Consider the following 16,302-nt stretch of genomic DNA (forward strand, 5'->3'; position numbering starts at 1 on the left):
AAGCCCCAGACCCCTGTCACTTTCTCCTTAATTCGGAGCGACACATGTACCTCATTTTGCCTGTCTTGGATCTTTCACATCTGTGTGGATTCCTCGTACGTATTCTATTAAATTTGATTTTCTCCTGTTAATCTGCCTCATGCCAATTTGATTCTTAGTCTGGCTAGAAGGACCTTGAAGGGGACAGGAGATTCTTGCTCCCCAACACTCTGTACCCCAATCTTTCTTCCTTCTAGGGGAAAGCCCTGGGGGCTGGAGCCCGCGTGGTCTCTGTCTTGGTGTTGGTCTCTCTCTGGGAGTGTGTGGATATGGAAGGCTTGGGAGTCCAGGGCAGGGGACTTGGACTAGGGCGCCATTCCTGCAGTCACCACCAGGGACCCCATCCAGCACTGCCTTGAGCTCCTGACCTCTGGGCCACACATTTAATCACTGAAGGCCACAAACAATTGCCTGACTCAGAGCCCCAGGCTGAGCTCGGCCTGGGTCAGACGTGGGCTGGGTGTGTGGGTGTGTGGGTGTGTGCCTGTATGTGTGCACGGGAGACAGACTTTGACCGCAGGGAGAGGAAACACTGGGAGAGAAGAGGCCGGGTCAGACCACGGCTGAGTGTGTGCAAGGGCCAGGGCCACAGACCTGGCCGGAGGATGGGTAGGGGGAGGGCTTCCCGGAGGAGGAGGCCGGGCTTGGGGTGGGGAGTGAGCACGGTTGGGAACTCAAGCGGCTTCAGAGAAAGGGATTCCCGGAAACTTGTAGGAGAAAGGCTGGTTGGGGGATCTGTGACAAAAGTAAACGCGCAGCCCCAGCTCCGAGGGAGCCTCGTAGCCCCGCCCCGGTTTGCCACACCTGCCTAACTACCTCCGGACCTCCCCCGCCTCAGGCGGAGCTGTTTCACCTCCTGGTTCCATTCACGTCTTGCACATTCACTTCCACACCTTGAACACCTGAGCGGTTAATTCCTGCCCTCTTCCTACGGTCTTTCCTCTTGGCAACAGCGGGAAGCACGCACTTGCACGGCCCCCGGGTTAGGCCCCCCCAGGTTAGGCCTCCGGGTTAGGCACCCCCCCAGGTTAGGCCCCCGGGTTAGGCCCCCCCAGGTTAGGCCCCCCCCAGGTTAGGCCCCCGGGTTAGGCCCCCAGGTTAGGCCCCCCCCAGGTTAGGCCTCCCCAGGTTAGGCCCCCGGGTTAGGCCCCCAGGTTAGGCACCCCCCAGGTTAGGCCTCCCCAGGTTAGGCCCCCGGGTTAGGCCCCCCCAGGTTAGGCCCCCCCAGGTTAGGCCCCCCCAGGTGAGGCCCCCGGGTGAGGCCCGCCGGCTCTCCCGCCGCGCGCCCTCCGCGCTCTCTCCCACGCCCCTCCGCGCCCTCGCAGCGGCGCCGGGTCTCGTTTGCATAACCCTCGCCCCCTCCCCTCCCCTCCCTGGGCCTCCGGCGGGTCCCGGGCCGCGCCCCGCCCCCTGCCCGCCCCCTGCCCGCCCCCTCGAGGGGCTGGGCCGCGGCCTCGCGCCCATTGGCCGCCGAGCCGGCTGGTCCCGGCCGGGGCTGTGATTGCGGCCAGCCCATGTCAGTCCCGGAGCGGGCGCGGGCGGCGGGGGCGCGCGGCCCGGCTGGCGGCCGCAGGTGGGGCTGCTCGCGGCGAGGGACGTAGCCCGGGCCCCGCGGCCCCGCGGAGAGAGCCCAGGATGCCGCGCGGGGACTCGGAGCAGGTGCGCTACTGCGCGCGCCTCTCCTACCTCTGGCTCAAGTTCTCGCTGATCGTCTACTCCACGGTGTTCTGGGTGAGTGACCCCGGGGGGGACCCTGACCTGGCGGGGTGCCGGCACTCCCTGGACCGCCCGCACGCCGACCCGGGCCTGGGTCCGGGGTTGGCTGCTCCAGGGAGGGCGCGGGGACTGCACGCCCGGCTCCTCGTCCCCCTCTCCCCGGGAAGCAGGAGACCCCGGCGCTCCGGCTCAGCCCGAATCTCAGAGCCGACGGGTCCCGAGCGGCAGAGCCGTGGATTAAGCCGAAGGAGCGCTCCGTGGCTCACCTGCGCGCACCTGCTCGGAGCGCTGGGTCTCCGCGTCTGCTGCGCTCGGGCTGGAGCGCTCGCGGCGGTTACGCGTTGCCCGCGCCCACCCGCCCGCGGGGGTTGCAGAGTTTGCCTCCCCATCAGCGGGTGGAGAAGACGTGGTCGGGCTTTGTGGGCTGGATTGGGCGGGGAAACCTGGACTCTTGGTCCTGTCCCCACTGGCTACTTGCGGACGTCCCGGAGCGAGAGGCTTCCCTACCGTGCCTCGGTTTCCTCTTCGGTAGAAGGAGGATGGGCTTGCCATGTCCGCGGAGTCTGGAGGATTCCACTGCATCACCCCTGGGGTGGCCTCCGGCAGCACCTGCAGGTCGGGTAAATTCCCGCCGCCGCTGGGCTTTACCTCCTCTTGTGTAGTGCTGGGCTGCAGGGTGGCAGTGGGGGGCCGAGACCCGGGCTTCGAATCCTGCCGCTACCACTTTCTGGCTCAGTGATCTTGGGGAAGTTACTTAAAGTCTCTAGGCCGTCATTTCTTCGTCTGCAAATAGAGACAGTAATTATATTCAACTGTAAGGACGGGCGTGGAGATTGAATGAGGTAGGCCAAGTACGGTGCTCGGCACCGCGACCCGTGAAGAGCTCAAGAAGTGTGAGCCACGACTATTATTTTTGTAGACTGGGAAGCTGGGCCCTCCCGGTAGGCTCAGAGAGAGACTGATTTCTTTATGAAGATTTTGGGTGAGGCTGGACCCCCACCTAGAAATGAGGACATCTTTCTATAGGCCAGCTCCAGCCTTGCAGCTCTAGAAGAGTCCCCTGCTCCCCAGTAGCCACAGGGCAGAGTTGCCCTGGGACTTCGGGGAGGGGGTGCGGGGGTGGGGGTGGGGAATGATCCCTGGCTCCCAACCCTCCCCAAACATAGGCTCACTGTATTCTCTTCAGACCCTCAGCGGTTCTATTCTATTAGCAGGAACAGCTTGATCTGCCTGGTGACAGGTCTGACTTCCCATTTGACTGCTCTATGGATCTGCCCTTGCCTGGTGGTCTAGAGGTCCAGATTCTAGTCTCGTTCTGTTATTGACTCACTCGGAGACCTTAGGCAAGTCACTTCCTCATTTGGGACCTCAGAGCTGTTAAATGACTTGGCTCTCTAGAGATGGGAGAGAGATGGGCAGCACATTTGGGGGCCAGAGGATGAAGTAGAGGTTGGTGGAAGCCTCAGGGAGGCAGAAGGTTGTATGTGGGATTGGGGTGGGGGTGATTTGCTCCCAAAGTTGTATTAGCATCAGCCAGAGACTTTAAAAAAACACTACAGATGCCTGGCCCCTGGCACAGAGATTTATTTAAACTCCTCAGGTGGTTCTAGTTTGTTGTTAGGGTTGTAAACTGCTGGGCTTGTTGGTCTCACAGGCCCCTGGGTTCTGATTCTGGGATTCTTTGCCTGCCCCTTACTTGTCTGGCTGCAGGAGCTCTTCTCTCTGGAGGTCAGAGTTGAAAGAGGGGAGGCTAAGGTTGTTGGTGGGGGGTGCGGGTAGGTAAGGAGAAAATGGAAGACCAGGAGTCAGAAGGTGGGGCCTATGTTTCTGGCTTTACCCCTTCTCTCCTTGTGTATCACTGACCAGTATCTTAACCTCCTTGTACCTCCATTTTCCTATCTGTGAAATGGGTAACTGATACCCTGCCCCACACTTCCCTGGATTGGTTTGAGGATTAGTGATATGGGGAGATAGTGACATGTGGGTTACAGCTGAACTCAGAATTGTCAAGGCCTTCTTCTGTCGCTGTCCCCTATAGCCTGCGGGCAAGACCACTCAATGGCCCTCGCTTTGCTTCTCTTGGGGCAGAGTGGGACTCAGAACTTGGAATCTTTCCTCTCCAGCCAACTGAGATTGCCTTCCCAAATCCTTGACTTCCCATCCCTGGAAGTATTTCTGCTTAAAAACCTCCCTACCCATGCCAAGGACTCAGCCACCTGCCAACCCTCCCAGGGCAGCTCTAGGTGCCAGATTTCCCTGCAGGGTGGAGGCCCAGCGTGAGTAAGTAATTTGTTCTAGACTGGCTTTGCTGCTAATTGGAAACCCATTATAGGAAGGCCCATTATCTCTGCTACCATCCCTTGGGGTGAGGAGTGGGGCCAAGGGTTACTTGCTTTATAAGCCCAAAGTACTAACACCATCGTCTCAGACTTAGGTCTGGAAAGGACTGTAAGTTTTACCCTAGCCACACACCTTTTGGAAGACTTTCTGCTTTAAATCTTATTATCAAATATGAAATGCAAGGACACTGTACAAAATTTTAAAGTACCAAAGTGAAGTCCTCAGTGACCAGCCTCCCTCCTGCCCCTCTCCCCTGGCCTGCCCTGTCCAGAGGGGACATCTATGATCAGTTTCTTATTCTTCACTTCTGAGGTAACATCCCAGCCATAGCATGCCCTAGGTGAACGTGTACCTGCATTATGTATTCTGTTTTTTTTCCCTATGAAGTAGCACAGTATACATAGTCCTACCCTTACCTTCTCACTGAAATGTAAGTCCATGTGAATTTTGGAGCTCTGGTAGTGGCCACCTCGTTTTGTCTGATGGCTACATAGAACTCACTGGAGGCTATGCCCAAACTCATTCAATCCGTCCCCACCTGGGGAACTGGGGTCGTTTCCGATCTTTGGTTACTGTAAGCAGCAGTGCAGTGAGCAGTTTTGAACCTGTCATTTTGCACATGCATGTGTATATCTGCAGGGAAATTTCTAGAAAGAGAACTGGTGGGTTTACAGGATATATGAATGTGTAATAGACATACAGAAATGCACTGGGCGTAAGTGTATATGGCCTGATGGATTTTTACAAAATGAACACACATGAGTGATCAGCCCCCAGGTCAACCACTAGAACAGAGAGAACAGAAGCCAGAAGCCTCCCTTGTGCCCGCTTCCGGTCATCACTCCCTCCCTCCAGTGGTAATCACAGTCAGGGTGTCTCATGGCACAGAAGCGTTTTGCCTGGTTTTGTACGTGCGTTTAAAATTTTGGTGTTTGTTAAATTATAGAGTTTATACCAGTTATAGTATTATCTACTGTATTACTTTAAACTGACTCATTTTTAATCTGAAATTATTATTTTTTAAAAAGATATATTTATTTATTTATTTATTTATTTATTTATTCATGAGAGACACAGAGGCAGTGACACAGGCAGAGGGAGAAGCAGGCTCCATGCAGGGAGCCCGATGTGGGACTCGATCCCTGTTCTCCAGGATCACGCCCTGGGCCAAAGGTGGCGCCAAACCGCTGAGCCACCCGGGCTGCCCTTAAATTATTTTTTTAAAAGGAGGCTTTATGTATACACCACTGCCAATGGGAAACCAATACGCATGATGCTAAATTGTGCAGGGAAAACAAAACGTCATTAAATCCTAGCTAGAGACTGTGGGTGATGTAGGCTGTGTTCTGCGTTCAAAAGGCAGCCTGGCAAGTGTTTGAGGGGCTGAATGACAAACTGGCACCCACACAGATTTGCTGCAGCATGCAACGGGAAGGATGGCAAGGGAAATGAGCAATGAAGCCTTTGCTCAGTCTATGAGTCAATATAAATATGACTTTGAACCACTCACAAGATCTCCTGTCCTACACCGGGCGGTGGGGGGGGGGTGCCTCTCGTTTTCAGAGGGGGCCTCGGGGCTCAGGGTGTGTTTCAGGGCCACTTAGTAAGGCTGGCCTGAGCCCCTACATCTCATGCCCAGTTCAGTGCTCCTTCCGGTAGATTTTGGAGGATGTGTCCATGAGGAATGAGCTCACTCAGAGCCACTTGGAGCCTCCTCTTCCCACCATGCAGCGTGAATCATTCTGACATATGTGCCCTCAGCCCACTAGGGACACACCTCTAATTTTAGCACTGACCACAGGGTATCCTAGAGATCTGTTTACTTAACTGCTTTTCCTTGCTGGACTATGGACTCCCGGAGGTCAGGGGTGTAGCTCGTTCATATCCTCTTCCAAATGCTGGTTTTGGGGCTGGGCACACATTAAGTGCTTGGGGAAAGCTCATTGCATTGGCGTGCTCAAGCCCCAATCTGTGTCTTGTAAGCAAGGATCTGAGGTGGGGGCACCTGTGTGTGTGGGGCTGGTGTGTAAACAGTGGTCAGATTTGCTGAGACCTTGAATTTGCAGGGTGGCCTGGGCTGATGGTAGAGTCACTGGCCCTCTAGAAAGCACTGGCCCTCTAAAAAGCATCAGCCTGTTGCTTTAACAATGGAGTAATTTCCAGTTGGGTACAAAAGGGTGTCAGGGCTGGGGGATGTTGACCAATCAGGAAAAAAAGGACTTGGTGGGAAGGAAATGGGAATGGGTAGGTGGGGGAGGCAATAGTACCAGAGGCAGTATTAACTCTTCCTTGCCTTCTCTATGGATGGACCCCTCCCCCCCCATCATAGCGTGGCCTGTGATTCTTTATATTTTCCTATAATGTAATGTCTAAGAGTGTGGGCCCTATACCAGGCTGCATGGGTTCAAATCCCAACTCTGGTATTTATTTATAAGTCGAGTAACTAACTTCCTTGCACCTCAATTGCCTTATTTGTAAAATGGGTGATACCAGGGAGTCCCTGAGACTATGAAATGGATGAATATATAGGAAGAGCAAACACCAGTGCCTGGAACATTAGCATAAACACTGTATCAACTACTTCAGGATTAGCTAATCTTTTCCCACCCTCCTCTCCATTTTTCTAGGAACTCAAGAGCCATAGACTGAGAACTAGAAGGGTCCTTAGAAGCACCTCTAGAGCTATCTTTTCATTTTACCGAGGAAAACAGGCCCAGAGAGAGGAAGCGAGTTGCTTTAGACCCCAAAGCAAGTTCAGGACAGGCCGAGGGCAGGACCCACATGGCCTGAGTGCATTGTGTCCCCGTGACCGCCAGCGGCTCTTCCCCTTGCCACCCTCCCCCTGCTCAGGACCCAAGGTGTGCGCGGTAGATAGCATTTCTGCAAAGAGCTATGTACCTGGCCTCCCAGTTAGGCACTAGACGAAGCCAGATGAAAAAGAAAGTAGATTAAGTTTCCAGCAGGAATTTCTAACTTTTGAAAAGAGCTTTATTGTTTTTGTGAAAATAATATGTGTGCTCAGTTAAAAACCGTTCAGGCAATTCTTGTGAGCACACTGAAGACAGTGAAAGTCACCTTTGGTTCTGGCCCTGGGAGAGCACCGCTGTTACACACCGAGAAACACCCATCTGGACATCTCCTTGTACATGCACATAATTTATTTCCTGAATTTTTAAAATTATTGTTGTGCTTGAATCCTTAGGCAGGATCATTTTCCCCTTATTCTAGGCAAGGATTTCACAGAGAAAATAGAGAGATTCAAGCAAAAAGTGACTTCATCCTGGAGAAACAGCCACCCTGCCTACCGACTATCTGAGAAGATCTAGAAGCAATGAGACTAGGGTCCCCTCTCCCAGCCTGGCCAGGGGTCCTTAACAATTCCAGAGAATCAAGAAGGCAGATCTGGGAGGCATTTGGAGAATCTTCCAGTGCATTCATCTTACAGATGAACAAATGAAGGCCTTAAGGAAGTTTCTTTGCTCTTAGTTTAGGCTTCTGTGCATGAGCCCTTTTCTTTCTGGAAGAAAGGCATTGTTTTAAATGGTAGGAATGGATGGGGACCTCACAGTCTCTTGTTATTTGTCCCCAGGATGCAGGAGTAACAACCTGTCCTCCTCCTTCCCTGGCCTGCTGCCACCCCTCTCCAGGTGACTCACAATGCCAGCCTGGGGTGGGGCTCAGGGTAAACTAGATAAGAGACTGATAATGAAATTTCTGTACCGGCTGGCTCCATGTACAGGGGAAAGATGTCTTCTGGGTTAGCCCAGAACATACAAGATTAGAAGATTAACCTTGCCCGGAGGGCAGCCCCGGTGGCACAGCGGTTTAGCGCCGCCTGCAGCCCAGGGTGTGATCCTGGAGACCCTGGATCGAGTCCCATGTCAGGCTCTCTGAATGGAGCCTGCTTCTCCCTCTGCCTGTGTCTCTGCCTCTCTCTCTCTGTGTCTCTATGAATAAATAAATAAAATCTTAAAAAAAAAAAAAAAAAAAAAAAAAGCCTTGCCCGGAGAGAAGCTGTGGATATAAGTGGGTTTGAATCACATCTTTGTGGAAGGCCAGGGAGTCCAGTCCTGACCTGTGTTCTCTCCAGGGCGGAGATGGTTCTTTACTCATTCGGTCAACAAATAATTATTTGATGCCTACTGTATATGCCAGGCACTGCGATGTTTCCTGGGAAATAACTGAACAAGACAGACTTCGTCCGGGCCTTGGAAGACAGACACACCAGTAAATAAATGTAGCTTGTGATTGGTGCTAAAGAGTGAATTAGGGAGCAAATGGAGGAGATGAAATTTCCTACTTTAGATGGTGCAATCAAGGAAGGCCTTTATGAGGAGCTGAGGTCCAAGGAATGAGAAGGAGCCAGCCATAGAAAAGGCCTATCGAGAGTATCTCAGACAGAGGCAATAGTACGTACAAAGGTCCTGAGGTAGGCAAGTATGGCTGAAGCAGATGGGGAAGCCTGGGATGGCCCAAGTAACAGGTGGAGAGGGTGACAGGGGCCTGATTGTATGAGGGGTGTGGGGTCTGATTGAAAGTGGAGGTGTAATTGTCCGGCAGTGCCAGCTGGAGACACAGATCCAGGGCCGCTTCTGCTGTTGACCCTGCGTAAAGGACCACCTCTCTGAGCTTCTGAAACTTCTGTCTGCGGATATGCTAGAGGCCTTGGGGAGGCTTCTGCAAGAGTAGAGATGCATAGGCACCAAGCACCCTATAGGGGCCAGTATCCACAGGGGGCTGGGACTTCAGATGTGAGGACTTCCAGAGTCTGTCTTATTAGAGGCTCCTTTGTGCTGGGGTTGCTCTGTCTGCCTAGAGCACATGGTTGTGGCAATAGCCTTAGGCTGAGAAGTCTGATCCCTTGGGAATGCATATGGCCTTGGGTGGGGCGGCGGTTAGGTCCTTCCCACCCCTTAATTCCTGGGGTTTTAGTGGTATACTGGCAGAGGCTGTGCACCACGTAATGGGCATGTGAGTCCAGGCAGGCTGTCCTAGAAGCATCCCACAAAGCAGAGAGCTGATCCCAGCACCTGGAGTAGTGGGGCTGGGAGAAACACTTCTGAGAGTCCCCGGGGTGGGGTGTTACCTATGCCAGGGAACGCCAGACAGGTAGAGACCGAACTCGGGTTCACAGCTTACATCCCCCACAATATCTAGCTAGGATTTAATAAAGTTGTCCCTCAGCAACTCCTATCCTCAACTGGTTTCTGCTCTGATCATGAGTCTGTCCCCTTCCCCACCTTTTTGGGGATGGAAAGAGTCTAGTGGTCACTACCACCCCTATGGGAGCCCGGAGCCCAAATATCCGTCCACTGCTGACTGAATGTCCCCACCAGAGCCTCCTGGGAGCCGCTGGCTGCCCCGCCCCGATCCCACAGTGTCTGCAGCTGTTCTGTGCTCTCTGCTGGCACCAAGTGAGTGACAGCCTCTCAAGGCACAGGGACGGGGCTGGCTCATCTCCTCACCCCACACCCCCAACCACCGCCCCTCCTCTCTGACCAGCACAAGGCCAGGCAAACAGTGATCCTGGGTCAGAGGTGGAGCAGAAGCCAGCCAGAGGCCTGAGTTCTCTCTGGCCCTGCAGGGACCACCCTTCCCCTCTGCACACAAGGCCACACATCAGGCCTCTGTCCCCAGGGCAGGGCAGCAGTCCCCTTTACAGTGTGCACACCCATTCCCTAGATAGAAAGGATAATCCTGGGGGAGATCACCGAGTGCTGCTCAGGGTGGACACTGTGCCACTGGCCATGGAGTGTTAGAAGCAGAGGCAGCTGCTGTGTGGTCCGGGGTATTTCCTCCCCTCTGAAAGGAAGGCACCAGGGGCCCTCCACGACCCTTGGAGGTTTGGCCCGGCTGGAAGTCCACGTCACCTCCTAACTGTGCCAAGGAACAGGTGACACTCCTGTTCTGAAAGGCTGTAAGAAAATCCCAAATGTTTTACAGCCATGCTTGGCAAGCAGTTTCAATTAAACTGCTTTTAGAACCAGGAAGTCCTTCAGGAGAGCTAGCTCACATTCCCTTCCCGTTTTACCCTCCTAGCATCAGGCGTTCCTTGCACAAAGGAAGCCCCTAAGCAGGCAGTGCTGGAGCACAACCTTTGGGGAGGGGCAGGGAAGGGCCCTGATGGTAGGCCTCACCCCCCACCCCTTAGGCCCCCTACCCTATAGTGCACCCCTGCTCCGCCTGCCAGGCCTGTTCCGCCCCCGAAGCCCCATCCAGGTCTTGGGTCTCCTGGGTCTTCAGCACAACCCTGCCAGAAGGGGAAGAGATTTTCCTGCTGGTTGGGCCCCTCCCTGGTGAGCCCACCTGGGGGAGCAGAGATGGCTTGTGTTGTTCCTTGGCTGTTTCCTGAGGCTGCCCTGTAACAACCCAGTGGCTTAGGGCAACAGAAATGTATTTGTTCGCCATTCTGGGGGTCCGAAGTCCGAAACCAAGGTGTCACAAGGTTCTTCTACCTCCAGAGGCTCCGGGGGAAATCTTACCCTGCCTCTGCTTTCATGTGGCCTTGCCCTCTGTGTCTGTGTCTTGTCCCAAAGCTTCCTCTGTCTTTTCTTAAATGGACACTTGACCTTTTATTTAAGGCACAACCAGGTGAGCAGGATGATTTCATCTCAAGGTTCAGAACCTAATTACATCTGCCAAGACCCCTTTTCCAAATAAGGTCACGTTGGCAAACATGAACACATCTTTTTTTTGGTGGGAGGGTGTGGGGCGCATCCAATCCACTGCAGAGCTCAGTGGTCAGAGTCAGAAATCGAGTCCCCCTCTCTCCACTAACTGGTCACTAGCTCATCACCCTGACCCCAGGCAAATATGGCTCACCTATCTGGAACTATTTTCCCATCTAAAAAATGGGGATAGGTAGAAAAATAAAATAAAAAATGAGGATAGGCAACCACCTGCCATGCCTCTCCTGCAACAGTCAGAACTGTGGGACGATGAGATCACAACCAACATTCCAGACACGATGCCCATGCGTCAGTAGTTCTCAAATGGAAGATATAATTTAAGGGAAAAAAATCATCATAGCTCAACTCGCAAGTATGAATCCTTGACTCAAAAAATACTCATCTGGTTGTACAGAAACTTCTTTAAGTTACAAAGTTAACTAGAGAGAAGGGTTACCTTTAGAACAGGTGAAAGGATGTATGTTGTAAGGATAACTGCAAGGAAAACAATACCTAGAACTCAGGGACCACCCCCCACTCCCCAGGTACATCCCAGTCCCCTGCAGAAGCCCAGACTCCTGAGCCATCTCCCACACCCCAAGCTAGCAGTCTCCACAGGCCTCCACCAGCCCTTCTCACCCAGGCTGAGCCTGCTGATTACCCCGTACCCCTTCTCTAATCCCAGCCAGACCTTCTCTCCTGTCTGGGCACCTCAGCAGCCAGCCTCTTCCCAGTGGTGCGCTAACTTCCCAGAGCACAGATACCGTCCAGATTGTCCAGAAGGCCAGGGAAGTTTCAGCCTATCAGTCAGGACTCACATGGAGAGAAAGTGGGCTCGGAAATCCGGCCTGGCTAGTCAGAGTTCCCTCACAGACACCACCAGAGCTCTGGCTTCCACTCCCAGCTGCACGTAAGAATCACCTGGGAAAGTTTAAAAAGTGGGGGTGCCTGGATCCCACCCCATACCCACTGCATCAGCTCCGAAGATGGGGCCTGGTGTGTACTTGCAAAATGCTCCAGGGCCAGAAGCCTCAAATGATAGTCAAGGCCCCCTGGATCTAGAAGGTCTTTTTGACCTCAGGAAGTGACCGAGGCTCAGAATTTGGCATCAGCCCCGGAAGCCAGCACCCACTCCACTCCAGCTAGGGGGCTTGGCCCCAGTCTGCAATGGGGGGTCTCCAGGGGCTGGCCTCTGCCCTCTGCCCTCCACTGAGCCCAGCACAGCCTGTCCCCTGGCAAGGGGCTGGAAACAGCACAGAAAGCCTATGCGACTTGTCCACGGCCATACACAGTGTCCTGGGAGGGGCTTCCAGCAGCCTGGAGAGTAGATGTTTCCGGCTCTCCCAGCAGGAAGGAGGAGGGCTCTGAGCCCCTGAGTCCTGACCCCGACCAAGCTCTTTTCCTTCTCCTCTCCATGCAAATATTTACTTCCCTGCAGGCCAAGATGCAAATGGCTCCATTGGCGAGAAAGTCCCCTTTGGAAAAAATTAAACACAGCAGACACTTCTCTACAGTGAAATAGCTTCTTCTTAGGGATGGATGCAGATGCTGGTTTGTGCCAGTCACTTCCCCTTGTAGGGGCTTCAGTCTCCTCAGCTGTAAAATGGAACAAGTACCCCCATCTGCCTGGCTCACAGGGTTGTGCTGAGGATCCAAAGTGGTGCAGCAAAGTGTTGGTGAGGCAGGCACATGATGGCATCCCTCCCATGCCCTCCAGCACCCCCTGACCATCACCCCCCCCCCCCCAGCACGGGGCTCCTGCCCAGTAATACCTACTCCCGGCACCTATGCTGATGCCTCCTGCAGATGCTCCACTCAGAGCCCTGCAGGCACTGGCCCACTGGCCCCCGTGGGAGGCACAGTTATCCTCTTCCCACTGAGGAGGAAACTGAGGCACAGAAAATTGTGGGTGACTTGTCCCTGGTCATGTGGCCAATGAGTCTCACTCCTCACCCATCAACCAAGTGATCTTCCCCTGATTTGGTGCCTGATGGCATGGGTCTGTGTGGCCTCCGGGCCCAGCCTTCCCAAGGGTTGTGTCTGACCTCAGAGTCCAGGTCCAGTCATCGTCCCTCTGCTGTGACCGCCCTCCCTCTCCTGAGGCTCGCCTGTGCTCCACTCTGCCCGGCCTCCTCATGCTCCCAGCCCCCTTGCCACCTCTTCCGAGTCACCCTGAAGCTCTGCTACAGTCCAGGCTGCCCCGCGGGACAGGAAGCCACACCTGGCTTCTGGCAGCTGCTGCCCACCTTAGCTTCCATCTCCCTCCTGGGCTGACCCTCCAGGTGAGGAAGAGGACACCTTAGTCTTCTGTTTCCCCCTCCTGGCCCAGGCCTAGCCTAGAGCTGGACAAATGCACCACATTGACTTCCAAGGGCTGTGGAGGGCCCCTGGTGCCTTCCTTTCAGAGGAGAGGAAATACCCCCAACCACACAGCAGCTGCCTCTGCTTCTAACACTCCGTGGCCAGTGGCACAGTGTCCACACTGAGCAGCACTCGGTGATCTCCCCCAGGATTATCCTTTCTATCTAGGGAATGGGTGTGCACACTGTAAAGGGAACTGCCGCCCTGCCCCGGGGACAGAGGCCTGATATGTGGCCTTGTGTGCAGAGGGGAAGGGTGGTCCCTGCAGGGCCAGAGAGAACTCAGGCCTCTGGCTGGCTTCTGCTCCACCTCTGACCCAGGATCACTGTTTGCCTGGCCTTGTGCTGGGTGGGTGGGGGGAGAGATGAGTCAGCCCTGTCCCTGTCCCTTGAGAGGCTGTCACTCACTTGGTGCCAGCAGAGAGCACAGAGCAGCTGCAGACACTGTGGGATCGGGGCGGGGCAGCCAGCGGCTCCCAGGAGGCTCTGGTGGGGACACTTAGTCAGCAGTGGACGGATATTTGGGCTCTGGGCTCCTATAGGGGTGGCAGTGGCCACTAGACTCTTTCCATCTCTAAGAAGGTGGGGAGGGGGACAGACTCATGATCAGAGCAGAAACCAGATGAGGACAGGAGTTGCTGAGGGACACACAGACCCTATGACAGGAGTGGGGCCTGTTTGTCCCTGTCTTCTTCCTTCCCTGAGGTCTCTTTTGGGCCTGGCCTCTCTTAGAGCTGAATTTGCCTTTATGCAGCCAGGAAGCCCTCCATGCTGCCCCTTGTCCAGGCCAATCGTGCCTTTTGTTTCCTCCTTTTTTTTAAAAAAAAAAAATTTAATTTTATTATTCATGAAAGACACACACAGAGGCAGAGACCATAGGCAGAAGCAGGCTCCCTGCGTGGAGCCCAATGCAAGACTCGATCACAGGGCCCCGGGATACCGCCCTGAGCCAAAGGATGTCCAACCACTGAGCCACCCAGGCGTCCCTGTTTTGTCCTCTTAAAGCTAACAATCAGTGAGCCCTCCCTCTGTTTGTTAGACATTCTCTTATTTACTCAGCCAGCAACCCCAGCAACCGTGAGAGGCAGCATTATCATTGCCTCACTCTACACTGAGGTAAGGAGCGGCCCAGAGAGGTTAGGGAACTTGCAAGGAAGGAAATGCTCAGCCTCACTCTCAGTTCCTTTGTGTCTCAGGGCCTTTTTTTTGGGAGAGTGTTTCCCTTTCGGAGACATGAGCTGTTTTGGGGGTGGGGTGGGGGGAGCTGTTGGTTCACTGGCTCTGTGACTCCGGCAGCCATCTAACATTTCCGAGGCATTTGGGGGCCCTCCGGTTCTCCCCAAGGCTCTGCTAGAGGAACGAGGACCCCAGGGTGGGGATCAGTTTCCCAGGGCAGGGGTCCCAGACTCCTGCACGGAGGTGGGCTGACTATCCCCCTGCGTGGGCCAGGAGCGAGCAGACCCGAAGTGGCACAAGGCACCAGCTCTCTGGACCTGCAGGAAGGCAGAGATGGAGCCGGCATCCCTGTCTATCAGTGTCCCTCACTATCCTTTTTACTTTTTCATCAGAGGAGGGCATGCCAGGGCATGAGAACTCTTGTTCCTGATGTGGGAGGACAGCTTGTGGTGGAGGGAGCACTGGCCTGGGAGTCTGGAGACCCAGGTCACAGCTGCTATCCGGTGGCTAATATGCTGTGTGACCTCGTGGGAGTGACAGCCTCTCTCTGGGCCACAAATTCCCATCTGCAAAATAAGGGGTTGGGCCAGAGCAGCGTCCGTCTACTTATTGTTGGCAGTTCACAAGAGGCTTTTACATGGTCTCTGGGGCAACATTTTAAAATGTAATAGCATTAGTGTGATATGTGTTGAAGAAAATAATTAGTATCTCAAATCTGTGATGTTTTTTTAAATAAAGATTTCATTTATTTATTCATGAGAGACACAGAGAGAGAGGCAGAGACACAGGCAGAGGGAGAAGCAGGCTCCATGCAGGGAGCCCGATGTGGGACTCGATCCTGGGACTCCTAGGCTGAAGGCAGACACTCAACCACTGAGCCACTCAGATGTCCCTCATTATTATTTTTAAATATTTTTTTTCAATTCCTTAGGAGTTTCTTTCTTCTTCTTCTTCTTTTTTTTTTTTTTAATTTTTAATTTATTCATGAGAGACACACAGAGAGAGGCAGAGACATGGGCAGAGGGAGAAGCAGGCTCCCTGTGAGGAGCCCAATGCAGGACTCGATCCAAGGACCCTGGGATCACACCCTGAGCCAAAGGCAGATGCTCAACTGCTGAGCCACCCAGGTGTCCCTCAAATCTGTGATCTCATAGATGTTGACAGGTTAGGTCAGGATTTTATTTATTTATTTATTTATTTATTTATTTATTTATTTATTTATCTATCTATCTATCTATCTATCTATCTATTTATTTATTTATAACTTTATTTTTAAGATTTTATTTATTCGAGAGAGAGAGTGCGGACACATGCACATAAGCAGGAGGGAGGGGCAAAGGGAGAGGGAGAAACAGGCTCCCCACTGAGCAGGGAGCCCAATCCCAGGACTTTGGGATCATGACCTGAGCTGAAGGCAGACGCTTAACTGACTGAGCCACCCAGGCACCCCATGATCATATTTCTTTTAATAAGAAAAGTCAGCTGATTTAAAGAAAAGTAGTGGCACCTCCTGGTCAGGTGTGGGCACTTAATATAGTCTTTGGAGCTGTTGACTTTTAAGGAAAAAGTATTACATCACCTCACAGGTTTATAAAGGAGTGTCCCCGTCTCCCCGGGGCCTCTGAGTGACTACTGGGCAGGTGTTAGTGCTCCTGGCTAATAGCAGAGACAACCAGCCCTCAGGGAAGTGGCCTGTCCAAGGTCATGCAGCTCCTAAGTGGCGGAGGGCCTCCAGCTGGCGGGCGTTCTTTGCCAGGTTGCAGCAGCCCAGCCTCAGGGAGTGGCCAGTCATGCGGCCTTCACCTCCTCTCACAGCTGGCACTTGGCACCAGGGCTGCATGGGCTGCATGGTGATAGTTTGTTGTGTGTGTGCTCTCTTGTCCTACTTTTCTTAAAGTAGAGGAGGAGGGAATTGAGGGTGTGGAGTGGCCCCCCTCCCCCTCCCCCCAGGCCTCTCCCCAGTCCACAGGGAGGGGCATGTCCTGAAGCCCTTGGGGTCCTGT

General features: G+C 53.8%; 1 protein-coding gene across 1 annotated transcript in view; it reads left to right on the forward strand.

The window, feature by feature from the left end:
- Positions 1-1,567: 1,567 nt before the first annotated feature.
- The window catches only part of TSPAN15 (tetraspanin 15), a 50,444-nt gene continuing 35,709 nt past the window's right edge, over positions 1,568-16,302 (forward strand). The window contains exon 1 of the mRNA XM_077894807.1: positions 1,568-1,770. Within this exon, the coding sequence (XP_077750933.1) occupies positions 1,675-1,770 (96 nt within the window). The 5' untranslated portion in view covers positions 1,568-1,674. The remainder of the gene's footprint in view (positions 1,771-16,302) is intronic.

The sequence above is a fragment of the Canis aureus genome, chromosome 4, assembly GCF_053574225.1.
Source record: "Canis aureus isolate CA01 chromosome 4, VMU_Caureus_v.1.0, whole genome shotgun sequence".
In the NCBI taxonomy this organism is placed as follows: domain Eukaryota; kingdom Metazoa; phylum Chordata; class Mammalia; order Carnivora; family Canidae; genus Canis; species Canis aureus.